This window comes from Budorcas taxicolor, chromosome 23 (assembly GCF_023091745.1).
Source record: "Budorcas taxicolor isolate Tak-1 chromosome 23, Takin1.1, whole genome shotgun sequence".
In the NCBI taxonomy this organism is placed as follows: Eukaryota; Metazoa; Chordata; class Mammalia; order Artiodactyla; family Bovidae; genus Budorcas; species Budorcas taxicolor.
The window spans coordinates 17,969,929-17,996,753 of NC_068932.1; the positions used below are offsets into that span (position 1 = coordinate 17,969,929).

At 52.2% G+C, this 26,825-nt stretch overlaps 1 protein-coding gene across 1 annotated transcript in view; it reads right to left on the reverse strand.

Annotated features, from left to right (window-relative positions):
- Positions 1 to 6,905: 6,905 nt before the first annotated feature.
- Positions 6,906 to 26,825, reverse strand: part of SLIT1 (slit guidance ligand 1) — a 170,577-nt gene continuing 150,657 nt past the window's right edge. Inside the window, exons 26-37 of the mRNA XM_052660767.1 lie at positions 23,948 to 24,111; positions 20,410 to 20,534; positions 20,038 to 20,135; positions 16,754 to 16,893; positions 16,483 to 16,576; positions 13,977 to 14,114; positions 12,467 to 12,704; positions 10,709 to 10,839; positions 10,049 to 10,203; positions 8,714 to 9,002; positions 7,944 to 8,155; positions 6,906 to 7,144 (exon numbers count right to left, since the gene is read on the reverse strand). Of these exons, the coding sequence (XP_052516727.1) occupies positions 6,906 to 7,144; positions 7,944 to 8,155; positions 8,714 to 9,002; positions 10,049 to 10,203; positions 10,709 to 10,839; positions 12,467 to 12,704; positions 13,977 to 14,114; positions 16,483 to 16,576; positions 16,754 to 16,893; positions 20,038 to 20,135; positions 20,410 to 20,534; positions 23,948 to 24,111 (2,023 nt within the window). The remainder of the gene's footprint in view (positions 7,145 to 7,943; positions 8,156 to 8,713; positions 9,003 to 10,048; positions 10,204 to 10,708; positions 10,840 to 12,466; positions 12,705 to 13,976; positions 14,115 to 16,482; positions 16,577 to 16,753; positions 16,894 to 20,037; positions 20,136 to 20,409; positions 20,535 to 23,947; positions 24,112 to 26,825) is intronic.

Sequence of the window (26,825 nt, forward strand, 5' to 3'; positions counted from 1 at the left end):
GGTCACTGGCCAATGCCTGCATGCAGGCATGGGTCCTCTTTGTGAACTCATGGCATTATTTTCCCATATGCATTATGATAGTATGAAATTCAACCCCAACCTGTATGAAAAGCACAGCCCAGGGTCCTCCTTTCAGGCTAGAGTTAATGCCTTTGAGAGGCCAGAGCGTCCTAGGAGGCCCATGCAATTTAACTGAAGCTCAGGTGCCGTGTTGGGATTTTTATTCTTTTTAGGCCACAACCTTCAGAATGAGTTTAGGGCAGGGCTGCTGATCCAGCTGTGGATCCAGGGAGCTCTCAGATGAATCTCTGCCGTTCCTGTAAAGGTCTTTCTGGTTCTTCCCAGTGTTGTCCTTGCCGAGGTCAGTCTCGTAGCTGTTCAGGTGTGCTGTCTTGTGAGTTGTAGCCAGCGATCCAGATGCCCAAGGACAGTCTCCAGAGGGCCTCGCTCCTTCCCGGTACCATGTGTGTGCTCCTGACCTGTGTGAAGATGGTCTTGTCAAAATTAGTGACATGAGCAATCCTGCAAATGGTAATCCGGTGATCAGCATGTTTCTCTTGGGCCTGGATTTCCACTATGTTAGTGAGTGTAGGAAAATACTGTGTCTGTTATGGATGAAAATTCAATGTATGCTGTGAATTTGTTGGTCTGAAACATTGAAAAATTTTCATTAGACAATGTTTACATACCTCACCTGAAGAACCTTTGAGAGTGTATATATGAAATTTAAAATATATTAAGTTGCTTTAAAAACAATATGTATAGCTATAAAAGTTGGAGTTATTTTAACTTTGAATATGTACCAAGTCTCAAATATTGAAATCTTGTGGACTCTGTGCTTCTGTGTTTTGCTTTGCTATTAGACTGTGTAGGAACCTGTGTTCTTGTTACTGGTAAAGGGGCCCTCAATGAAATCCAAGCTTGGAAGAATTTCCTAGGTTGTTTCAGATTTTCTTGTTTGGTTTTGAGGGATGGGGTATGAGCTGGAGGCTGTGTGGGAGGGATTTCTCTAACATTGACATCTATTCCATGAGCTTTTCCTAGGCGCTTATTTTATTGCAGTGTATTAAACTTCTTTGATATTAAAATGTGTTTGTGTAGTTACTGGAGAGGGTGCAGAACACATGGAAACCCAGCATTCAACTCGTAGACTGTGGCAAATGTGTTAAGTTGCCAGAGGGAACCAGAAAGCAATACTTCCTGGGACATCTCTCGTGGTCCACTGGTTAAGACTTCCGCCTTCCAGTGCAGGGAGTGCAGATTTGATCCCTGGTCGGGAAGCTGAGATCCCACATGCCTCGCAAGCAAGAAACCAGAACATAGAATAGAAACAATATTGTAACAAATTCAATAAAGATTATAAAAATGATCCACATTAAAAAAATCTTTAAACAACTCCAGAATACTTCATATGACTTTGGCCTGGGCCACCGATACCGATATTGGGACTTAAATCTGTTTGCTAGATCTCTGGCCATTTTGTGAGTTATGCCTGAGTTCAAGGAATAGGAAATCCAATGAATGGTCCTTGGGAATTCCCATGGCAGGACTGAGAAGGCACTGGTGCTTCATCTTGAGGTGCAGGGAGCACCTGAATCGGTGCTCCTGGCCTCATTGCTAAATCTAGGGGGTGAAGTGCACAGCATCCCAGCTCCCTAGCCCATGCTCAGTTGTGGCAGAAAGGTGGCAGGAAATCCTTCCATCTGCTTGCCTCATGACCTGTTCCATTATATTCTTTCAACTCTCCTGCGTGTGTGCTAAGTTGCTTCAGTCGTGTCCATCTCTGTGCGACCCTATGAACCATGGCCTGCCAGGTTCCTCTGTCCATGGGATTCTCCAGGCAAGAACACTGGAGTGGGTTGCAATGCCATCCTCCAGGGGATCTTCCCAACCCAGGGATTGAACCCACATCTCTTACCAGCTCCTGCATTGGCAGGTGGGTTATTTACCACTAGGGCCACCTGGGAAGTCCTTCAACTCTCCTGGAGATGGGCATGTGGATGGATCCAGTAGGCCAGTGATTCATGGAATCAACCATGGTTTCACTGACAGATTCATCTGACAGTGGCCACTGACACGCAGAAACCAGCGGAAACAATCCGGCAGCTGGCAGTCAGCCTGGAGACTTACCTTGGAGAATTACCTTGTTCAAGATTAGAACTTTCTATCGTTAAAATAGTTCTCTTTTCCTCCAGTATTCATCCTGTGGTAGAAGAACTGAAGTCTGACCTGAGAGGTGCAGACTAGCTTGGGATGAGGGGTCCTCTCTAACTCTGAGGGCTCAGGACATAGGGAGATTCATTATCACCAACAGCAGGGAAACTTGGCAACTCTGGGGCTTCCCTAGTGGCTCAGTTGGTAAAGAATCTGCCTGCAATGCAGGAGACCCAGGTTCAGTCCCTGGGTTGGGAAGATCCCCTGGAGAAGGGAATGGCAACCCACTCCAGTATTCTTGCCTGGTGAATTCCATGGGCAGAGAAGCCTGGTGGGCTACTGTCCATGGGGTTGCAAAGAGGCAGACACAACTGAGCAGCTAACACACTTTGGCAACTCTAGTTGAAAGCCTGGGCATTCCTTTGACTGCCTCCACCCTCCAACCAAGCACTGCTGTGCCCATTCCTCTAGCTGGGCATTTCCTTAAAACTGAAATCTGCCACTGGAACTCAGAGGTTGCGGACTGGTGACTGACAGTTGTGTTTTATTTAGCCCAGTGTTTAAAAAGCAACATCTAAAAACTGAGTGCTTACATAAAAATTGATTCCTGGCTTCTCTTTTTGAAAAAAAAGATCATGAAGACCTAACAATTAGCACATGGTAGGATCCGCTGAAGCTGGGTAGGTTGGAAAGCGTGCCTTTCAGGTCATTACAATCTCCATCAGTTACCGTTTGTCCCTTGCTCTTTATAGGAGGGAACGAGGTCCCTGCCCTGCTGCTGTAGCAGAAGTGGCAGTACAGTTGATGGGCAGGGGGCTCAGGTAACCTGCTGGCCTCCCCAAACTCGAGCTGGCAACGCTATTTGAACACTTTATCCCCTGAACCTGGTTCATTACATTTCCTCCCAAATCCTTGATTACTTTGAAGGCACTGCAGCTACCATCACCATCCACATCCAGGGTGACAGTGTGCTGTTTCCATGCCTTAAATGAACATCACCACGAATGGGAGATTGGTTAATGCATCAGGGGAGGGCCAGCTGGGTCCCCTTGGTGTCAGGGGCCTTGTCCAGCCTGACTGCCTGACTCAGCGGGCCCAATTGCCAGGGCCTGTCTCCCCCTAGACACACAGGTCATACATCCTACATAGTGCAATTCTGTGGTCTGAAATCATAGTAGAACTACTGCAGAAGAACGTTTGCCTCCTTTAGCCACCGATGCCTAAGAACCACTGTTCTGGCGCCTGACAGGTCAACCTTATGGGACAGTTTGAGAGGTCACACTGCTCTAATCTGTTGCCCTGATACTCTGAAACCTTCAGAGACAGGTTAAATATGGGTGTGGCTCAGTGCACAAACTTAACAGAAGGTGGGTGTGACACTTGAAGAGAAGATAGGATGGACAGTGTCCCCAGATTCATGTGTGCTGTGTCGTGCAGGGCCCTGACGCTGCCATCTCCAGGGAGCTGTGACCAAGCCACCCCCCAGACCTCCCCTCCCTTCTTCATGACAAACAGACCTTCTCTGCCACTTCAGGCAAACCAGAGAGTTACCAGGGCAGATGCCCCCACGTGTGCTGCTTCTGGGCTCCATCTCTCGATTGTGGCTGGGGATGGGCAGCCCAGAAACTCCTGCCTGTGTGAGGGCGTGTGTCAGCAGCCTTGGCCTCACCCGTGATGCAGAAAAAGACATCAGCAAGGCAGAACCCGTGTGAATCCATGTCATGTTCACATGAAGACAACAGACAGTATCCAACATGTTCTAAAACAGCTTCTCAGGAAAGGGCAGGTGGCTCCCCATGGGCTTGTTCTAAACCAGTCTCTTTAAAGAGTGATAGAAACAAGACTACAGAAACTCCCCCACCCCAAAACAGAACATCACAACTACGTAGCATCTGAAAATCAAAACAAGACACTGGATGTTGACTTTAACATATAAAAATACTATAACAAAATGAAATACAAATATATATTAGAATCTGTTAAGTATTCTGTATAAAGAGATACTTTCATGGTTAGGCTAACAGCAGGCAAAGAGAAGATAAAGTCCAGCCTTTTCCGTTTCCGACACCTGCAGGGGAAGCCCAGGCCACTGCCACTGACATTGCTGACCAAAAGCAGCAGCACCCACGGGACTGGCCCTGCTTGTGTCTCTTCAGTGGAATCAGCCAATGGCAACATCAGAGTGAACTGGAGGTCTTTACCAAAGGGGTGACAAGGCTTGGAAATGATTTCTCAGGTGATTTCGCAGGAGCTTTCTCCCGGGACTCAGTGGGCCCAAATGCAAATAGGCCAGATGTGTGGTGGTCCAGATCCTTAGCAACTTTTGGGTTGGTGGTTCAGTTGATGAAAAGTTGATCCTGGGGCACACAGGTCTCTTGGGCCCCCTTGCTGTACTCACTCTGTGACGTATCCCAGTCTTCCAGCTTGACAGAGGGTGAGAGTGGAGCTGGGCTGGGGTGGGGTGGGGTGTAGGGTTGGATGGGGACAGCAGCCAGCTCACAGAGTACTCCCTAACACTCCAAACAATCCGTCCTCTGCCCTCCCAACCCCAGGACTGCAGGACTCCTGACAGCCAGCACCTATCTGCAGATGTCCTTTCCACCTTCTGCAGAGTGAAGAGGCCGTGCCTGTCAGTGCCCCTCAAGCCCAGGGAGTGGCTTCTGCAAGTCAGCGGGCAATGGTGGTGGCTAGGGGAAGGTATGTGTCTCAGGGTTGGTGGGTTCCATGGAAAGGGGCAAGTTAGCTACACTTGAGCTTTCATGCTGACCCAGCCTGGTGCTGGCTGCTGTCCAGGGTCCCACAGTGGCCCAGAAAGTCTAGGTAAGACAGGGATACTATGCAGTCTTAGGAGAGGCCCAGGCTGCTGCCTATGGGTGTGAAGGGCGCTGTGTCCTTGTTCAGCATTTCGAGAAAATAGAGCCTGGCCCCTTTTGAGGGGCAGATCCAGCCATGAGGACACCTCCCCAAGTAGGCAGGGCAGGGTTCTTTTCCCATTGCAGGGCTCCCAGGACACAAACTCACTGGCCTGAGTCCCAGGGGAGTGGAATGTGCCAAGTTCAGTCAGTTGTAGGAGGCCCTGGAATACCCAATATCAAGGACTTTGCCCACTGCCCACGGGCACAAGGCCCACCTCAACACAACCCCCTAACCCTGCCTTCTGTTTGCAGATAGAAGGAGCCAAGAAAGGGACATGCTCACCCTCCTTGCCCATCAGGGGCCCCCAGGGGCACACACTCTTGGGGAGATACTGGGATGGGAGAGCATGACCTATCCTCCTTCCAGCCAGCTTGCTGTTGAGGTGAAAAGACCATTTTTCTGCATCTTCATTATGCACGGAAGAGAAACACTTGTAGTCACACGGCCATTTATTCGATGGCTCTTTAGATACTGAGTCCTTCCGTGCAAACACCTAGAGTGAGCAGCTCTGGCTGGGGCCAGGGTCTGTGGGTTGGAGCCCTCACTCAGCTCAGCTCTCTTCCCAGGCATCCTGGTCACTCCTGTGACGCTCAGTTCACGTCCGTCTGTGAGGGCAGAACACCCACAGTCCCCAGCCCTGGTTAGGCACATAAATACTTGCTGATGTGATTAATGAAAATAGATCTTCCAACTCCTCCAGGTTCTCTCCTGGAGCCACAGTGGGTCTACCTTGTCGCTCAGTCATCCCACCTCCCCATCAGCTGAGCAGACTGAGGCCCACGGGGAAGAAGTTTGCCTGGAGTGAGAGAGCCAGCAGAGGTTTCCTGATGTCTGAGCCACTGCTCCCAACAGGTCTGCAGTACAAGGAGCTCTGAGGCCAGTTTACACGGGAGGAGACCTCTCCCTGGGCCTTCAGCCTGGCCCAATCCCCCTACACCCCCAAGGACCCCTGCCAAGGGCTAGCCAGCAGCTGATGGCTGGCTCGTGGCTGGAGAAGCCCAGGACCAATGCCTCCTTGGTGGCTAATGTCTGGAGGTGGTGATGTTTATCCAGCTGGAACCAAGAACCCCTCTGTCCTCTTTGGTGGGGTCCACACCCTAAGCCATCCCAGCGGTCATTTCCCTCCACACGAGCACCCTCCTTGAAATTGTTAAGTCATTCCATAACTTTAGGATTCAGAGGTCTGGTCCTAAGATCTACCGCCACCCCGAGGCCCATTCCCAAGCAAGCTGTGGCTTCCATTCAGCCCCAGGGGACAGGGGTTGGTCCCGTCCTGGCCAGCAGGAGGGCACCCTTCCCCTCCGCAGCCCGGCCTACCACCGGCAGACGCGCAGCAAAAGCTAAGAGCCAGGCTGGCTGTCCCAGGGGAGGTTGGGAGTACTTCAAGGTTATCTGCAGTGGGCAAGGGGGCTTCTGGGGCCTGCCCGGGCCACAGGCGAGAGGGGACGTCTGGTTTGGGAAGGGGCAGTCCCTTCCTGAGACCCAGGAAGCAAGCAAAGAGGAGGTGTCACCATTCTGCACTTCTTGGCCTGACCTCACGCACACATTCATTCAACAAATATTTATTAAGCGCCTATTTGTGCAAGGCACTTCCGGAGAGGGCGGACTGCAGCCCGGGCCACGCCCACCCGCCCCGCCCCGCCCCGCCCCGCCCCGCCAGTTGCGGCGCCCTCGGCTTTAGAAAGGTGGTTCTGGCCCGGCCCGACACCGGAAGGCGGGGTGCCTAGGTCTCTCCGTGGTGATGACCAGCACCCCGGCCCAGATACCGGCCACTCGGTCTCTGCTGCGGCCGCGCCCCCTCTCCCGCCCTCTCCCCTCCCCGTGCACTCCAGGCGCTACGCGCAGAGGGCACAGCCACACTTGGAGGGCTTCTCCACCTCCTCGGCAAAAGAGGTCCCGTCGCTGCACTCAAAGGGGAACTTCCTCCGCTTCAGCCGCAGGCCCTGGCAGCAGCCCTGGCCCGGACATGAACCCCGGCACTCCACCCACGACAGAGGGCGCGTGGTCCGGCAGATGGCATAGCCCCTCTGGACCTGGTGAAAGTCCCGGACAGGGTACCCCCGGCATTCGGACTCTGGATGGGACAGACACCAAGAGAAATCCTCAGGGCACACCCGAGAGCCGGCACTGCCCTGGGGAGGCAGGAGGAAGAGGAGGAGGAAAAAACGAGCAGGAGTCGGGACAGCATCCTTGGACACAGCCCTCTAGCTCAAAGACCCCACCTCCATCCCCGCACCCTCCCCACCCGGCAAGCACATGCACATGCCTCCTCCTGGGCCCACAGTGAAGTCAGCGGAAAGGAGGAATATTCTAGCCGCCAAGAACCTCCAGGACAGATTGGGCTGGCCAGTAAGGTGGGTTCAAGAAGTGGCTAGAAGCCTGGGAGACAATGATGTCAGAGACGGGATTGGAGCCAGAGGGTCTGGTCTAGGGGACCTGAGGGTGCCTGAGTTCTGGATTTCTCAGGCTCCTCCCTCCCCCTTCAGTGGAAGCCCCTTGACCATCTTGGTCATGTGGGCCAGAAGGGCCTGGGAAGGAGTCCCCAACTCTCAGACCTCCTGCTGCTCTCTAGGTCCCAAAGTGATGGGCTAAGATGCTATTACCCTGGTGGTCTCTTCTGTAAGGAGAGACCCCAGCCAGAAGGGGCACTGAACCCAGATAAAGGGGCTGCAACACAAGCTGGGCCAGAGAGAGACAGAGCATTGGTCTGGGGGTGGGGCTCAGAGCCCAGAAGGTTGGGGGCACTACTGCCCAGAAGGAGGGGAGACAGGCACAGAGGGGCAGCTGAGGTTGGGAAAAAGAAAAGTCAAGTCGCTAAAGCCAGCTGTGGGGAGGGACCCTGGAGAGGGCATGTCAGGAGGGGGGCCCCTGACCTTGCTCACACAGCTCGCCCGAAAAGCCGGGGTCACACACACAGTGTGCCCCCTTGGTGGCTGAGGCCTGGCAGTGGCCACGCAGGCACCGCAGGCCCCCACAGGGGTCTGCAGGTGCCCCGGCCTGGTTGCACAGGGCCCCCGAGTACCCATCCTGGCACTGGCAGCTGTAGGAAAGAGCATCCAGAGGCACGCACTTCCCATGGACACACCTGGAGGGACAGAGAAGAAGCACTGTGAGGACAGGCCAGAGCCAATCCAAGCCCGCCCGAGGGGAGCCCTCCCCACACCCCGAACAGCCCCCCAGCCCTGGGCTTCATGGGATGTTATTCTGTTCCCAAAACTGAAACAAAGGGAGCAAAATGTCCTTCTGTGTTTGTCCCTAGGGTCCTTTGCCTGTTAATTAAAAACTGAAAACCAAGAAAAATTAATAAAACCCTGTGTTAGGCTACATGTTCCAATCTGGGGGTTTAAATGTATAGTCTTTCCTTACCATGGGGGCTTCCCTGGTGGCTCAGACAGTAAAGAATCTGCCTGCAATGCAGGAGACCTGAGTTCGATCCCTGGGGTCAGGAAGATCCCCTGGAGAAGGGAATGGCAACCCACTCCAGTGTTCTTGCCTGGAGAATTCCATGAACAGAGGAGCCTGGTGGGCCCCAGTCCATGGGGTCGCAAAGAGTCAGACACAAGTGAGTGACTAACACTTCCTCACCATGGGGAAGTGGAACTTTCGGGGGAGGGAAGGGAACCCACAGGTGGGCAGGGCTCACTTGTGGCCATGGCAGGGGCCGTCGGCTGGCTGGTCACAGTGCAAGCCCCCCCAGCCGGCCTCGCAGTGGCACATGGGCCCCGGGGTGGCATTGGGCTGACAGATGCCGTGCAGGCAGTAGAGTTTCCGGCAGGGCTCGCAGCCTGGCACCACGCCTGGCTTCATCCGTGTCTTGGTGAAGTCCTGCAACTCGTTGTTGATGTACAGGTTTCGGATGCAGCCGTGGAAGCTGGTGCCATTCAGGATCTGCCACAGGCGGAAGGCAGCCGAATTCACATCCACCGGCATCCCTGGGATGGAGGGGAGGGGTCAGAGCTGGGCTGAGCTGGGCTCAGACCATGCCCGGCACCCCACTCTGAGATCTGCTAGGCATCTCTACAGTGTCCCCTAGTGCCCTCAGCATCTGTCCCCCAGTCTGTGCAACCCAGAGCCAATGTTTCTTTTGCCACCTTAGAGGGGCCAGACTTCCTTCCCAGGAGAAATAGAAAAGTTCTTTTCCTTGTGATCAGCTGACAAGAGATGCTCTGGGTGCCTAAGCCTGGCCACCCTCATCCAAGGCTCCTGCCCAGAAGCTCAGCGTTTACCTCCCAGCAGCGAAGGACTCAGGCCTCACACTCATGCGTACAGCACTTTTTCACCCACTTTCGTGGTCATGACCTCACAGCAACCCTCTGACTTCAGAGCTGCTGAAACCCCTTTGATTTCTGTGCTCAGTGAAATTGCATGACTAGTAAACAGCAGAGCTGGGTTTAGCATCCAAGACCCCATCCCTCATACCTGTCCAGAGTCTCAGCAAGGCCCTGCATAGCACTGAGATGGCCCCGCTGCAGCTAGAAACCTGTCTCGTCTAGACCTAGAAACGTTCTCAGGTGCTGGGTGGGGTTATCTACCCCTGAAGCCTGTAAGCCCCGTTGGGAGGCCCCCAGCTGATGCAAGGAGTCTATGCATGGGACTCCCAAGGGCCCCGAGAATGGACCCTGAATGACCGCCAAGCCCCCTTCTGGCCTAAAGGCAAGAGGAAAGGTGGCTACCATGCAAAAGGTGGCTGGGAAAGGCCAAGCCCCCTTCCCCACCAGGCTTCAGGTCCAACCTACACTTCCATCCTTCTTGGTCAGTCTGGGGCGGGCAGCGAGCAGAGTGGGCTCCAGGCAAGGAGGACAATCCACCTGCAGCTTGGCCATTCACTAGGACCTCCCCACCCCTACTGCCACCTTGGAATGTCCCCCACAGGAGAGTCCTGATCTGGGCAAGAGAGGCCCCACCTGGAGTAATCACCACACAATGGAGAGGCCGGGGAGGGCCAGCTGCAGCCCCACCCAGGCCTGTAGGTCCTCACCTCCCACATAGAGGGGGGTGTCGCTGTTCAGTGTGTAGTGTTTGCCGAAGTTGTCCATGGTCATGGGGCTGCCGCCATCAATGGAGAGATTCACCATCTGGTCAAAGGTGACCAGCTCAACTGTGTGGAACTGCCCATCGTTGATTGTCTCAGTGCTGGAAGGAGACGAGGTGTTCCCACCCCAGGAATGGCCTTCGGTTTGACCCGTCCCTGCCCAGGCACTTCCCCAGAAAGGCCACTGGTGCAGCACCTGCTTCCCAAGAAACCAAATCTCCGAGAGAAAGGATTGTGGGAACTCGGTAGCCTCTGACCTGGTCCCTCCTGTTCCCCTTCGGGGGACTCTCTTGGGAAAGCTGAGGGGTTTGGGGCAGGGCTTTCCAACTAATCAGCCTCCCCTCCCCACTGTGGAGCCCCCGGTGAGGTGGTGGTGGGATGGGGAAGCTTGGGACCACAGCTCAGGCCCCAGATCCTCAGACCCAGTGTGGGACTGCACTCAGCGGTTTGAATGCCATTTCCACTTGGGCAGCCCAGATCTCTGGGGATCCTGATAACCACCTGCTCTTGGCCCAGAAGACCTCTCTGTGGCAGCAACGACTCCCCCACCCCCCCGCCCCCGCCACCAGCCCTTGAGGGCAGCTGGTGGGCAGGAGGAAGCACTACCTGTAGATGGCAGAGCTGGGGTAGCTCCCCGGGTCGTAACTGACACGCACATGGCCCTGGTAGAGCTCCACTGCAATGTGATCGTTGTCCCCATTGTACAGCAGGATTCCGTTGTCTTCTGCCGTGGAGACCTATGGCAATGGCACTTTCTCTCCCACCCCACCCCACACAGCAGCAGCACAGGCTGGCGGGTGGGGCAGAAGGAGGACCCACCATTAAAAGAGAAATGCGGGCGAAACCGTCCTCCCCTGCCTGTGTGAGTGACATAGCCTTCAGCGGGTGCTGACCCAGGCTGGAGTCCTCTCTCCCACTCCCCCTTCCCCCAACCCCACTAGAATCCCATCCACTGCCAGTCGGCCATGGCCAGGCAGGGAGGACAGATGGGCCAGCTGAGGCCTGGAAACTCTGTGCTGGGGGTATGTAAGAGCTTGGGACCACGTGCCCAGAGAGAACAGTTAGAGTAGCTGTGGGGTATCCTATTCTGTGCGCCTCAGGAAGCTGCCTTGGGACCAGGATGGAACCTATAGAAAGGACAGATTCAGAAAGACTCTCAAATAGCTAGAACAACCGTGGAAGCAAGCGCTTGTCACTGGAGCCGCGCAAGCAAAAGCTGGCGTTGTGCCTCGGGAGAGAGATTCTGCTGTGATGATGCTGCAGGAGCGGTGATGGTTTCCTCCTGCTCTGTCCCTCTTCTGGGAAAGATGCTGACCCCCTGGTCTGTAGAGCCGACACATGGGCTGGTCTGGTCCAATCATAGTACCCCGTCCCCCCTGGACTCAGTGATTGGTCCAGGGATGGGCAAGTAGCCTGAGACAGGCCAATCAGCGATCTTTCCTGAGGTTGCTGACTGTGGTCCAACTAGAGTTGGCAGGGGAGAGCCAGCAGCCGGAGAGCAGGCTAACTAAACCGAGCCTCTCCAAGGATGTGCCTGAAGCAACGGCTGAGCCGGGTTTCCATGAGCTTTATTTTGTTGAGCAGTTAAGTTAGCTGTGGTCTTGCATGTGGACAATGTGAGTGGACAGGATTTTGGAGAGGAGATCAGGGGATGGAGGGCAGAGTGAGCATGTTTGAAAGGCTAAAAGGTTCTGAGGAAAAGGAAAGGAAAGAGGACAAATGAAAGAGAGAAGAAAGGTGTGGAGGTTGGGATGTGTGTATGTTTAGCCGTGCAGTCATGTCTGACTGTGACACCATGGACTGTAGCGTGGCAGTAGGGACAGGGAATGAAATTTGGGGGAAAGCGATGACCAAAGAGGGGTTCATTTTTTTATCATGTGATATGCAATGCTCTCCCTCCTCCAAGAAATGTTTAGCAAATGGAAGTGGGACTTGCTTTTCTTTCCCTCAAATAATGATGTACTGAGTGGAATTTAAGACATAGAATGGCAAAATAAGGGAACACAGGGCTAGCTGTGGTCGTATTCCAGCCACATGGAGAAAGCCTGTCTGCAGCACTGGAGGCTGAAGCTGAGGAGTCATTGAGACAAGAGATGGTGGGAGGGGATCCTGGTAAGCTTGATTTTCTGGATCCAGTCACCCATGAGACCACCTCCACCCCTGCCCTTCTCTAAAACTGGTTTTGTGACCCAATAACCTTTCCAACTGTGCTTAAACTAGTTGAAGCTGAGATCTTGGTACCCGCATCCAAAGAATTTTGGCTAACAGAGTCCTCCCCACTGTCCTGATGATGCTCTGACCTGAGACCAGGGTCCCCTGTTGCTCTCTGACCACCCTCTATGACTGGGTGCCCTGGGCACGCACCTGCAGCGTGATGTTGGCCCGCGGCCAGTTCTGCAGGTCCGTGAACTGCAAGTAGGTGTCCCGATCCACGAAGTTAACACTGAGCAGCTTCTCACATTCAGGGCCGCCAAAGCCTGGGAGGCACTGGCACACGGGCCCGTTGCCCTGGTCCACACAGTTGGCCCCATTCTGGCACTCAGTCCCTTCACAGGGGCTCCTGGGGGCAGGTGGTCTGGGAGGGGTCTCACAGAGCTGACCACTGAGAGGGAAAGGACTCAGATCAGAGAGGGCAGGAGCAAGGGGGCATCTTCCTTTCCCACAGTGCTGGAGAGAAACTCATTAAACATCTTGGGACGCTTGCTTTAAAGCAATGGAAGATGCTCCTAATTGAACACTCCCTATGAGAACTAAGAGCCAGAAGGATGCTGGGAAATGAGGTGAGAAACAAGTGTGGTCCCTGGACCAGCAGCATCAACATCACCTGAGCACTTGCCAGGGATGGAAAGCCTATTGAATCTGGTTTTTAACAAGATCCCAGGTGACTTGTGTGCACATTAGCTTTAAGAAGCACTCAGTGCTCATATTAGCAAACTTTGGTAGCAGGTTTTACTATACCAACTTTGCAGAAAAGAAAACTGAGACTTAAGACACAAAAGAGAGAAGACTTTGTAGCATCAAATATGCACAATAACAAAAAAATAAAAGTAGAAACAACTCAAATGTCTATCAACAATGAATGGATAAACAAATGTGGTATATCCATACAGTGAAATATTACTCAGCCATGAAAAGAAATGACATTCTGATACATGATTCCACATGGAGAACCTCTAAAACATGATGCTAAGTGAAAGTCAATCACAAAGGACCACAGATTGTTGATTCCATTTATGTGAAATATTCAGAATAAACAAATCTATGGACACAGACATTAGTAGGTTGGTGGTTGCCTAAAGGTGAGATGGAAGAGGGTTGTAGTAACAGATAAGTGTGGAGTTTCTTCGGGGTAATGAAAATCTTCTAAAATTGATTGTGGCAATGGATGCCTAACTCGGAGATTATACAAAAAAGCACTGAATTCTACACTTTAACTGGGTGAATTATATGGTATATAAGTTATATCTCAATAAAACTGTTTTTTAAAAGAAGATACAAGCAGAACATGGGAGGTGGGTGACCAGAAGGAAGGCAGGTGCCTTTCCCTCCCAACCTCCCAGAGAGGCCAAGATGCAAAAGTAAGTGACCTTTAATGACCTTTAATGTCTTCAGGGATTCACTGGGCAGGTAAGTGATGGAGCGCTGCCAGTCATCTATGCCCACCTCCTGCTCCCTCCGTCAGTCAGGGCAGGCACCCTCTGCCCGTGCTCTGAGCCACTGAGTAACTCTCCCCAGGCCACACAGATGGTGACTGGCATAGCGACAGTTAACTCTCCCAGGCTCTGCCGTTACTCATGCCTGGGGGCTCCTGCCAGCCCCTGCGCTGACAGCTAGGAGAAATCAGTCACTCCTGGTGCCTCCAGAGGCCGCTCACCTGTAGCCCTGGGTACAGAGGCAGGAGTAGCCATTGACTTCGTCCACACACTGGGCCCCATTCCGGCAGCGGTGGTCCCTGCAGTCATCCTGGTTCTCAGTGCAGTTGCCACCCGTGTAACCTGGCGCACACTCACACCTGGGGTGGGCACAGGTGATGGACATCAGCCCCACATGCGGCTCTGGTCACATATGGCTCATCCATCCCCCTTCCCCAGCCTCCCAGCTGCACAGGCCCCGCCTCCTGGGCCTCAGTGGGGCTAGTGCTCGCCTCCCCGTGACCTTCTGGCTCCAGGCCAGTTCTCAGCTTCCCAGCTCACACTGTGGCTCACTCCTCTCCTGAGTCAGTCCACAGGTGCCAACTATTTGCCTATCAGACAGAGAGCATACCCTCCACCCTGTTCAAACATGACCTTGCCTGATGCTCCCCATCCTGCTTCCCCCATAACAAGCCACTCCGTGCTCATACCTGTCTCCACGGGCAGCAATCTGCACCCTGCTACACTTCTCTGCCTTCACACCTGTTGACTCTGGAATACCCTCCTCTCTCCCTGCCTCGATCCAGCCAGGCCAATAGTTCACCTCCTCCAGGAAGCCGCCAGTAAGCAACCCTTACCAGAAACCCTTCCAAACTACAGACTCCACAGCTCAACTACACAACCTGGCAAGTAAGTGCGCCTGTGTGATTTTTTTAAATCTCATTTCCAGTGTTTTTCAAGCAGTAAGAAATACCTTTTACCCAGTAAACACACACACACACACTCCTCTGAAACCAGTTTTATGCCACAATACACTCCTTACTATATAAAAGGGTATGATGCTGTCTGATGTTTTCTTTTTTTTTTTAGGTTAATCTTGGTCCACCCAACTGATCATAGTCCATTACTGGGTGGGTCTTGAGCTGCATTCTGAAAAGTGTGACAGTAGCTACGCTCCCAACCAACTAATTCATTGACATTTCACTTATCCATTCATTCAATGAATGAATGCATACTGAATACTTGGGAGGTTCCAGGCGGAGCTGAGTGTCTGGCAGTTCCCACCTTCCTCCAAGACAGGAGGTTGAGTAAATATGCACTGTACACCCACTGAGTGCTCCGTCTCTGCACTGTGAAGGACTGCCTCAGCAGTATCTGACTGACGATGCGCAGTCCTGCTTCAGTCCCCGAGGTCCAGTCTCTCCGAGGAGCAGGCATGCCACTTGCTCAGCCACTGCTGCTTGGTCTGCTCTGCCAAGCCCACCTGGCGGCTCCACGAGGAGTGCAGCATCTGTCCACTTTCTGGATAGAGGCTCCTGTGCAGCCCCTACATCTAATATCTGGGCCTCAGTGTCCCCCAGCTCTCACTTCCTGCCCATGAGGCTCTGGCAGCTCCTACTTGGCTAAGTTCCTGGGGGACTCCAGCCCCTGCCCTGGCCCGAGTGGCTGGGGTTTGGTCCCTTAGCCACAGACCTGAAGAAGCCCTCCCACTGTCCTGCCCTGACAGATGGAACAGGGTCCCAGAATTGAGACCTGCTTGCAAAACTGCAGATGGGAGCAACATCTGAAAAACCCATGATCTTCACATTGCAGTCTGCCGGTGACAAGTACTTCTACATAGGCCAGTAATAATGATGGTGACAACAGTCAAGGACCCCTTATCCAACCCTCCTGAGGCCAGACAGGTTTTGAAATTTGGGACTTTTTGGATTTGGGAATGGTAATACAGTGTTTCATTAGTGTTAGTCGCTCAGTCATGTCTGACTCTTTGCAACTCCATGGACTGTAGCCCACCAGGCTCCTCTGTCTGTGGAATTCTCCAGGCAAGAATACTGGAGTGGGTTGCCATTCCCTTCTCCAGGGGATCTTCCTGACCCAGGAATTGAACTCCGGTCTCCTGCATTGCAGACGGATTGTTTTTTCTTTTTACCATCTGAGCCACCAGGGAAGCCCCGGTACAATGTCTATAACTGTGTATTACGAAACATGCCAGTTGAATCTGGGGTGGCCCCTTAATTAAACATGCGCACATTCTACTGCAAACTCTACACATATTCCCTCTACATGGGATGAATGGTGACTGTAAGCAGCCTCCTATCAGTGCAGGTCAGTTTTTAATACCACATACATTGATTGGATCAAATTTTGCTACCAAACGGACATTTGGTTTTCAGAATTTTGTGCATTTTGCAATTGGCAATGAGAAATTGTGGACCTTGACTAGCTATTTATTGAGTACTTTTCAAATGTCATGCATTCGCTTATATAATCCTGCCAACCACCCAGGAGGAAGCTACTGGTGCACCCAGTCTGCAGATGAGACCACTCTGAGTGGTTAAGCCACCCATTCCAGGTCACGACGTAAACTCAGGTCTGTCGGACCACAAATACCACCACCCTGCCCCTGGCTCTGACTGTACAGCCAAAACCAACCCACCTGACAGGTAAGGAAACAGGCTGGGGAGGGCAGAGGGGAGGTGACGTGGTGGCCCATGCCCTTCCCTGGCCCCAGAAATGGGCAACACTGACCTGGGCCCATCGAGGGTGCCCACACACTGGGCCTCATGCTGACACGGGTTCAAATCTGGAGCGCAGAAGTCCACCAGCAGCTCACAGGCCCTTCCTGGGGAAAAGATGGGGGGAGCAGGAGAGAAGCTGCCCCTCGAGTCCCACCAGGCGGCCAGCCCAGCAGAAAGCTCCTGCAGGCACCGAGGCAGGGCCCTAGCCTTCTGCCCATAGAACCAGGCCTCAGGGCACTGGGTCTCAGCTTCCCTTGATCCTTGAGCCCTGCCAAGCTTACCCGAGTACTGCAGGGGGCACTGGCAGGTGTAGTTGCCCACGCCGTCCACACAAGTGCCCCCATTGGCACAGGAGTGCCCCATACAGTCATCCGTGTCTACCTCGCAGGTTGGCCCTTCAAAGCCGGTGGGGCAGGAGCACCTGTGGGGAGCAGGGAGAGGTGGGTGGGCCCACAGCCAGGGTGGCAGCCTTCCTGAGGCACTGGTGTAAGCCTGTGGCCAGTAGTCAGGAGCATCAACCCAGAGTTTCGGTCCCTACTCTGGATCAGGCCCTTGTTAGGTGCTGAGGGTTAGAGGTGACCAAGACTAGCCCTGTGCTCACGAGATCACTCAGTCTAGTGGGGGTGATGACAGGGAGACTGGCGACCAAAGGAGAGACTGAGGACCAGGGTGGTGCAAAACTGATGCTGGAGAAGGTGGACAAAGGGGCAGAGGTCACCTAGCTCCTCCCTGGGGGGAGTGGTCAGGGCAGGCTTCCTGGAGGAGGTGGTGAGTTAGCTAAGGACTCTGACAGGGGAGAACAGGAAGGAGAGGGAAGGCAGTGGGGGTAAAAGCCTGGGGGAGAAAGAGCCTTACAGTCCACCCCACAGTTTCCTCTATATAGTTCAGGACTTGAGGAGCACATATTTCAGGGATGGGGTAAGAAGACGGCTGGGGGGTAAGCAGGAGTCAGGTCCTGGATATCAGTCATCTTCAAACTGGGGTACACTCCCTCCTAGGGCAACTGTGGTTTTCCAAAGGATTTGCAGGTCACAGAGGTCTGAGCACTTAATTTCCACATTTTCAAGTTCTGCATGAACTCCTCCCTTAACTGACCTGCCCCAGAGCTCCCGAAAGGTGCACAGGTACCTATCCCAGCCTGAAGTCAAGGTGCGCCATGCCTGGGGCCTAAGATCCTCTGGTGCCAAATAAAGGGACAATTAGGAATATTGATGTTTCCAAAATGAAGGAACAAATGCTTTTGCAAGTCAAGAGGTTTCCAGTTCTGTGCATTAAAAAGTAATTGAAGGAAGACCTCATGGAACTATCAGCTGATAGAGCATTAAAAATAATTTTTGATAACCGATCACTCTGGGTTTTTGATGTATTAACTTGGAAGTGTTTCAAGTAATTGAGAGACATGGCTATAATAAAACTCCTAATCCCACTGGTTTACTTATGTGAACAAACATTCTCAGCATTTGAGAGAGAGAGAGAGAGAGGGCTATATATGTATTTTAAAAAGGAATAGATTGGCTGCTAAGCCCTCTGATATTCCATAATATTCATGCCTGGACATAGGAACCAATTAGGAGGAGAAAAGGAAGCACATCCACACACAAAGCTCCATCTGTCTCATTAAGAGATGCAGTCTAATAAAATGTTACTTTTATGTGTAATAATTAGCAATCAAATTTTGGAAAACAGTTATGTTATTCTAATCAACTGTGTATTATTGATCATTGTAATAATAATGCAAAAGAAACTTTCATCAGAGGTTTATGGGGACAAGAAAGGAGTGAAAAAACTTTCCATTTAAACTTAGATACCCATGTTGAGGCAGGAAGGTATGACAGGGCGCTCAAGAAAACCCTCTCTAACATGAAAACATATTATAGTAGAAGAAAAAGTCAGGGAGGGTGGTGGTGAGGGGAATAAAATAGAAATACTAGTTTGAGAAAAAACACAAATGACATGAGATGTTGCAGCTTGTTCAAGAGGAGCTCCTTCGTGTGATTTTAAAATGATTTTTCGCTGAATGAGAAAAGAGTGATTTAAAGAATGATAGCTTTATTTTTAAGTGTTAATAATATGTGCAGTATCCTGGAAATGACCTTCTTTGCAATGAAAAATTAAATTTACCATGAAAAATTTTAGCTGTCACTTAAGAATGCATGAAGCAGTTTGTAATTTAAAAAAAAATCTGTTTGGGGGAACAGGTATGTGAACAAAAAGGTGTGAAGCCTGTTGCAGGGTGTGTCCTGGAATTTCATTCCCCCTGCGAGACTGCGTGGGACACCAGAGAGGTCTGAAGCGGGTTAAGGGGATCTCAGCTAAGTCCCCTCCAGTAGGGCTGGGGGTGGATAACAGAAGAGACCCTTGTTAAGTCTCAGGGTTGGGAGGTAACTCAGGGAGGCACCCCTTTCTGCCAAAAGAACCCTTCCCACAGCTCCCCCTAGTCTGTAGGAATGCCAAGTGTGAGGGGCTACCCCCAGCTGCACCCCCTCCTCCATAGACATGCCCCCCAGTAGCCTAGCCAATGAAGTGGGGGCTTTGATGGAGCTGCTGCCAAGCCCAGAGGAGGTCAGAGCCTATTGTAAGGACGCTGTTTCCAAGGCGACGCTTGCCACGAGGTCATTTAGTGTTTTCTTTTTTACATCTGGTAATTTGGGTTTGCAGAGACACGTTGACCATTTCTGCCAGTAGACTTGACATCATTTTCTGAAGAGTCAGTTTGCTCAGCTGGCAATTTATTTTCAGCAAATAAATTGTGCTCCTTAGAAAAGCTCTGGGTACAGGAGAACTCTGGGAAGATGAGGGGCTCGAGAGACTCTGGGGGAGCAGGGTGAGTGGGGGGCTCACATGGCGATGTCAGCACCGGGAGGACTTGCAGGATGAGCTGTGGAGGATCTTGGTGAGGTCCAGCCCTTCACTGAGCAGTGGGAAACCCGTGCCCATGGTGCGACCAGAGTGACCCACGAGCTGGTGGGGGAGACCCCGGAGGCAGGACCAGGACTTGCTCCCACCTGTGGGCAGGCTTCCCCAGCCCTTCCCAGGGGCTCAGGTGGAGGTTTGATCCTGAGGAGCTGGCTCAGGACCCTCCCTTCAGACAACATTGGCCCAACAAGCAGGTGTTTGGCTTCAACTGGAGGTTAATAGAAACGACAGGCGTTTAAAATGTCCCCAAACTGCTTCTTGGCACTGCCACTGCATACGCCCCAGGGGACAGTTCCCAGTGCCATCGGAGGACTTGCCTGGTGCCTGGCAAGAGCAGGGAGAAGCCTGGAGCAGGAGCTCTAAGCCCAACGCCAACCCAGCCTGCTGGGTGACCTGGTCATCCCCCAGAGTCTCTGTGCTTCCACTGTCTGTGAGCATCGGGGGCTTGGCCTGTGGGGGCGAGGGGATGGTGTGTGGAGAGGCCTCTGGCTGTGATCTGGAGTGAATGATTGCTCCCCCTGAGCCTGTCCCCACCATCTCCCAGAGCGCAAGGGCCCTGGGCCATCCCATTCAGAGAAAGAAGGCTCCGAGGTCGGACCGATCAACACCCTGCCCACCAGGGTCCAGCCCTGGACCCCAAGTAACTCACGTGAAGCCAGCATCCTCGCCCTCCTGTGAGTGGCAGGTCCCACCATTTCCACAGGGGCTGCTGGAACAGCTGTCCAGGGACACCTCACAGTCTCGGCCCTGGGGAGGAGGTCAGTGATTGGGGGGTACCCCAGGGAGAACCAGGGGCCGGTGACTCAGCAGAGCCAGCCAGCCCCCTCAGCGACTCAGCCTGCCTGTCCCGGGAGTTAACTTGTCTACCCATCCACGTGTCAGGTCATGATGACACACCCACTGGGGCTCCCGCTCTGAGCCAGGAGCTGCCCTGGCCCCCGTGGGCTGAGTGATCATAGGATAGCCCCAAGCCTGCCATACTCGAGCAGGCCCCCAGCCTCCTACTTCAGCCCCCACGCACCTTGTAGCCACTGGGGCAGGCACACTTGTACACCTCAAGGGGGTCGTTGCGGCAGGTGCCCTGGTTCTGGCACGGGCTGGACAAGCAGGGATCACACTTGGCCTGGACAGTCAGGGTGGGGGGACCTAAGGCAAAGGGGAGCGTTAGTGCAGTGGGGAGGCAGGGGGAACAGGGCTGGGCAGAACTCCACGCCCCTACCCCGGCATCCTGGCATGCAGGGACGCGTGGTGGCAGCCCTCTCCCCAAGGTATTTCCTTTGTATTTCCTCTGGATCACGCTCACCCTCCCTCACATCCACCTCTCCAGCCTCCGGACCCTCCTCTGTAAAAACAGAGTTAAAAACAGCCCCTGCCTCATGGGGCTGGAAGGACTAAATGAGATAATCCCAAAAAAGAGCTTCGCAGGCGGGTGTTGGATAGTAAGGAGCTCCCACGTGGCGGGCAGAGCAGGGGCATCGGTGTGAGAAAGTCATGGTCGCTATCATAGAAATCAGCTGAGGTTTTCTCCATCCCCTCACACCCTTCCACAGCAGCCACCTCAGCCCGGTCACTTGCTGGCCTGGACAGCAAAGGTGGCCACTCCAGCAGAGAAGAGATCCGGCTCTGAGAGGAGGCCATGCTTAGGAGAGAAAAGGTCCATCGCCCAGAACTTGTTTCCAAGGCTGAATGGGGAAAGACCGTTTCCTGTCTCCTCTCTGGCCACAGGCATGACCTTCTCCAGCCCTTTCAGGACTCACTTGGTGGCCCTTCCTTGAAATGGGAGGTGGGTGAGGAGCCGGCAGCCAGACTGCCTGGGGTGACCCCCTATGAAGAGCATGAGGACCTCACAAGAATAAATAGTAAGACCAGCCAGTTAAGTTAGGTTTCCACTTCAGAGGGGCTTCCCTCATAGCTCCATTGGTAAAGAATCTGCCTGCAGTGCAGGAGACATGGGTTCGATCCCTGGGTTGGGAAGATCCCCTGGAGAAGGGAAAGGCTACCCAGGCCAGTATTCTGGCCTGGAGAATTGCATGGACTGTATACTCAATGGGGTCACAAAGAGCTGGACACGACTGAGAAACTTTCACTCACTCACTCACTCCACTTCAGACTCTTTCTAGAAGTAGAGAAACATGAGTTCCACTGAGAATGCGTGAGTTTGACTAGAAGGAGAAACACTTTCTAGTAATAACTGCAGGCGAATCCTCACGGGTTACAGGTGGGGCTCTGTTTCTTGATCCGGGTGCTGGATACCTCAGTCAGTCAGTTTAGTCGCTGAGTCGTGTCCGACTCTTTGTGACCCCATGGACTGCAGCACACCAGGCTTCCCTGTCCATCACCAACTCCCAGAGCTTGCTCAAACTCATGTCCATTGAGTCAGTGATGTCATCCAACCATCTCATCCTCTGTCATCCCCTTCTCCTCCTGCCTTCAATCTTTCCCAGCATCAGGGTCTTTTCCAATGACTCAGTTGTTCGCATCAAGTGGCCAAAGGATTGGAGTTTCTGCTTCAGCATCAGTCGTTCCAATGAATATTCAGGACTGAGTTCCTTTAGGTTGGCTGTCCTTGCAGTCCAAGGGACTCTCAAGAGTCTTCTCCAACACCACAGTCCAAAAGCATCAATTCTTCGGCGCTAACCTTTCTTTATAGTCCAACTCTCACATCCATACATGACCACTGGAAAAACCACAGCTTTGACTAGACGGATCTTTGTTGGTAAAGTAATGTCTCTGCTTTTTAATATGCTGTCTAGACTGGTCATAGCTTTTCTTCCAAGGAGCAAACATCTTTTAATTTCATGGCTGCAGTCACCATCTGCAGTGGTTCTGGAGCCCAGAAAATAAAGTCTGTCACTGTTTCCATTGTTTCCCCATCTATTTGCCATGAAGTGATGGGACTGGATGCCATGATCTTAGTTTTCTGAATGTTGAGTTTTAAGCCAACTTTTTCACTCTCCTCTTTCACTTTCATCAAGAGACTCTTTAGTTCTTCTTTGCTTTCTGCCATAAGGGTGGTGTCATCTGCATATCTGAGGTTATTGATTTTTCTCTCAGCAGTCTTGATTCCAGCTTGTGCTTCATCCAGCCTGGCATTTTGCATGATGTACTCTGCATAGAAGTTAAATAAGCAGGGTGACAATATACAGCCTTGACATACTCCTTTCCCGATTTGGAACCAGACTGTTGTTCCATGTCCAGTTCTAACTCTTACTTCTTGACCTGGATAGGTTCAATTTGTGAAAATTCACTGGGCCTTTCATTAACTATCTGTGTAACTTTCCATGATGCACGTTGTATTCCAATAAAAAAATTTTTAAGGAGCTTTCTTTTTATATATTATTTATTTACTTTTGGCTCTGTTTTGTCTTCATTGCTCCATGGGATTTTCTCCTGTTGCGGCAGCTGAGGGCCACTCTTCCTTGCTGTGCCCAGCTTCCTGCTGCAGCGGCGTCTCTTGTTGGGGAGCAGGGCTCTGGGGCACGCAGGCTTCAGTAGCTGCGGCACGTGGGCTCAGTAGTCATGGCTCTAGAGCACAGGCTCAGTAGTTGTGGTGCACGGGCTTAGTTGCTTCGCGGCACGTGGGATCTTCCCAGATCAAGGATCAAACCTGTGTCTCCTACATTCGCAGCCGGATTCTTTACCACTGAGCCACCAGGGAAGCCCCCAGTTAAATTTAAACACACACACACACACACACACACACACACACACACAAACCTCTCATCAAGTACCAGTCCCACCCCATTAAATAAATACTGAGCAAATATTTCAACATAAATTGGCCTGCTCCCAACAGCTGCCAGCCAGGCCACAGACCGGACCCTTCTGAAGTGTTGCTCCTGTGATAGCATCCTGCACACAGGGTGGCCTGGGGCTTCCTCATTAACCTCTGGCTGTCAGCTTCATTTGCACTGGTGGTCTGTGAGCTTGTGGAGGGCAGGAGCCGTGCCCCACGGCCTCCAGGGCCCTTCTGCAGCTGTACCCCTGCATACAAGCCAAGCCTGGAGCAGCCACTCGGCCACTGCCTTCTGCTCGGCTGGGTTCCCTTGGCCTTCAGTCAATCAGTCAATCAATCTCCGAGCCTGTGTTTACAAACGCCCAGGGTGAGACGCCACCAATCACACCAAGCCCTGGATTTCTAGAGATGTCAGGAGGGTAGCAGCTGGGTCCAGTGCTCAGGGGTTTAAGCTAATTGCTGAGCACAATTCCTACCAAAGGGAGGCCTGAGTGCCTGTACTGCTAGGAGGCTTGGAGCTTCCAGAAACACTGCTGCTATTTTTATTTTCCTTACATAACCCCAGGGAGGGATTAGAGCCCTTATGGCCTGAGATTTTCCGCCTGGCTTTTTTTATTTTTTTGCTTGCTGTATGTCAGGACAAGAGGGCAGTCATGCTAACAAGCAGCAGGGGCCACATTCTTGCCATCTTCCCCCCCTCCCCCCAGCCAGTCACCACAGGGACACAGAAATGTCTGGAAGGCCCTGCCACGGTTAATGGGGAAGCACGAAGTGGGGGATGCAACCCAGTACCCGCCATCCCTTCTAGCGCTCCTGGGCTCACCTTGGCATTCAAACTTCTTGGCAGGCGTGGTGAGGAGCAGTTTGCCTTCCATGTCCGGGGGCCCAGCGCAGCGGGCAATGCCCGGTTCCTTGTAGCCTGTCTTCACCCAGCTGGACAACCAGCGCAGGTGGCAGTCACAGTACAGGGGGTTGGCACCGATGGCCCTGGGTGAGAGAGGAGAGAGGACAGACGTTACAGCTTCATGGAGTTCCTCACCCATTGGGTACCAGGTATCAGACATTATGCCCAGAGCTGGCAGAACCCTAACAATCCCCATTCAGTGAGCACTAACCATGCAGCCAAGATAGATTTAAGTACTTTGTACCTGTTATCTCTCTTAGTCCTCATCACACCCTACTAATCCCGTTTTACATGTTGAAACTGAAACTCGAAAGGTGAAGACACTTGCCCAAGATGCGCAGAGAAAGGGGGGAGGTAGGATTTGAACTCAGGCTGTTGAGGCCAGAGCTTCTGTCGGCACCGCCTCCAGGGTGTACCCGGGAGAGAGGAACCAACATTTGCTGCTGTGACGAACCAGCTTCTCCCACGTTAGTGCATCTAATCCTCTCATCAGCCCCACAGTATAAGCTTTCTCTTCTCCATCTCAAAGATGTGGGAACTGAGCCTCTCATGGAATAAGTCATTTTCCTGTGGTCACACAATCAGTGAAGCACAGCCCCCGATCCAGACCTAGAGCTGTCTGACTTCAAAGCCTGTGTTATTTTTTTAAAATATTAATTAAATAGTTATTTGACTCCATCAGGTCTTAGTTGCGGCACGTGGAATTTAGATCCCTGACGAGGGATGGATCCCTGGCCCCTGGCATGAGGAGCAGAATGTTAGCCACTGGACAACCAGGGAGGTTCCCTCTTTTTTTTTTTTATAAGCCTATACTCTTAATTTTTCTCTTCATTTTCAATTAAACAAGAAGCACATAAGCACATTCTCACTGTAAATCATTTTCAGACATGGCACACAACAGTCTCACTTTAAACGACATTGTGAGAGTCCTCAATACCACTAAATTGTATTCATTAAGATGGTTAATTTTCTATTCCTTGAATTTCACCTCGATTTTTTAAAAAAGGCACATTCCTATGTTACTGATGGGAATGCAAGATGGTAGAACTCCAACAGAGGGGTATTGCCTGATATGTATCTAGTCAGCAATGCAGTTGCCTTTTGACCCAGTAAATCTGTTTCTGGCACACCTCACAGATCTGTGCCTGCATACGTGTGTAAAGGGATCTGTGCAACAGTATTGATCCCAGCATTGTTTGTAATAGAAAGACTGGAAGCCTCCCGTGTTCATCAGTGGGGGAGTGGTTAAGTAAACCACAATACATCCACATTACAAAAAAGCCCACTGTCCCTGCCAAGCACAGGACCCATGGTCACGTGGTCATCATACTCCATGTGTAGCCTTCCAATCCTTTCCCATATTTACACATACGGTCGGTTCTTCATGAGAAAGAGATTATATCCATCCAGCACACATAGTCACTGAGCAGCCTGCTTCTTGTCACGAAACAGCATGCCTTGGAGATCTCTCCCAGTCAGCTACATGGATCCATCTCATTTTATCAAACTGCTTCAGAGCATCCCAAAGAATGGACACTTCATAGCTTTCACTGCCAGACACTCCAGTTGTTTCCAGAGGCAGTGAACACTTTGTCCAAGCCTCTCTGCAAGGAGAGGCCACTTCTCTAGAACAGATGCCTAGAAGCAGGATTCATGTCGCAGAGGAAGTGCATGTAAAATGTTCACAGTGAAGTGAAAGTTGCTCAGTCGTGTCCCCATGGACTATACTGCTGCTGCTGCTAAGTCACCTCAGTCGTGTCCGACTCTGTGTGACCCCATAGACAGCAGCCCACCAGGCTCCCCCGTCCCTGGGATTCTCCAGGCAAGAACACTGGAGTGGGTTGCCATTTCCTCCTCCAATGCGTGAAAAGTGAAAAGTGAAAGGGAAGTCGCTCAGTCGTGTCCGACTCTTCGCGACCCCATGGACTGCAGCCTACCAGGCTCCTCCGTCCATGGGATTTGCCAGGCAAGAGTACTGGAGTGGGATGCCATTGCCTTCTCTGATGGACTATACAGTCAATGGAATTCTCCAGGCCAGAATACTGGAGTGGGTAGCCTTTCCCTTCTCCAAGGCATCTTCCCAAGCCAGGGATCAAACCCAGGTCTCCTTCATTGTAGGCAGATTTTTTTACCAGCTGAGCCACAAGGGAAGCCCAAGAATACTGGAGTGGGTAGCTTATCCCTTCTTCAGGGGATCTTCCCACCCCAGGAATTGAACCAGGGTCTCCTGCATTGCAGGCAGATTCTTTACCAACGGAGCTAACAGGGAAGCCCACAATGTTCACAGCCAGCCTCCAAAAAAGGTTGTAACGACTTAAACTTGCTGGCAGGGTGAGGGTGTGCCCACTCCCTCGCATCCCCACACTGACACTGACATGGTGCACTGCCAACCTCTTAGGCTTTGGCCAGGCTGGTGGGCAAGCTCCTAACCCTCTCACTAAACCACACTGAGAGATTCAGAGATGAACAAGACATGGATTTGGGGGAACGGAGGTTGCCAGTGGTCTTTGAGCCAGCAAATAGAAAAACCAGAGCCTCGTATCTGAAGCTCATTTATATTGACATTATTGTGAAAACATAAGGCTATATACTGTTCAGGAGAATGAGCACATTTATTAAGCACCAAATGGATGCATTGTCGTTTTCTGCCTGTGTCTGGGCAACACAGAGGAAGCGGTTCCCCTGGCAATGTGTTGGGTCTGATAAAAGCAGCAGTGACTCTGAGCAGGAATTCCCCCAAATAGCACAGCTGATGACGGCCCATCTTATAAAGCAGGCTCAACACTCTTGGACTCCG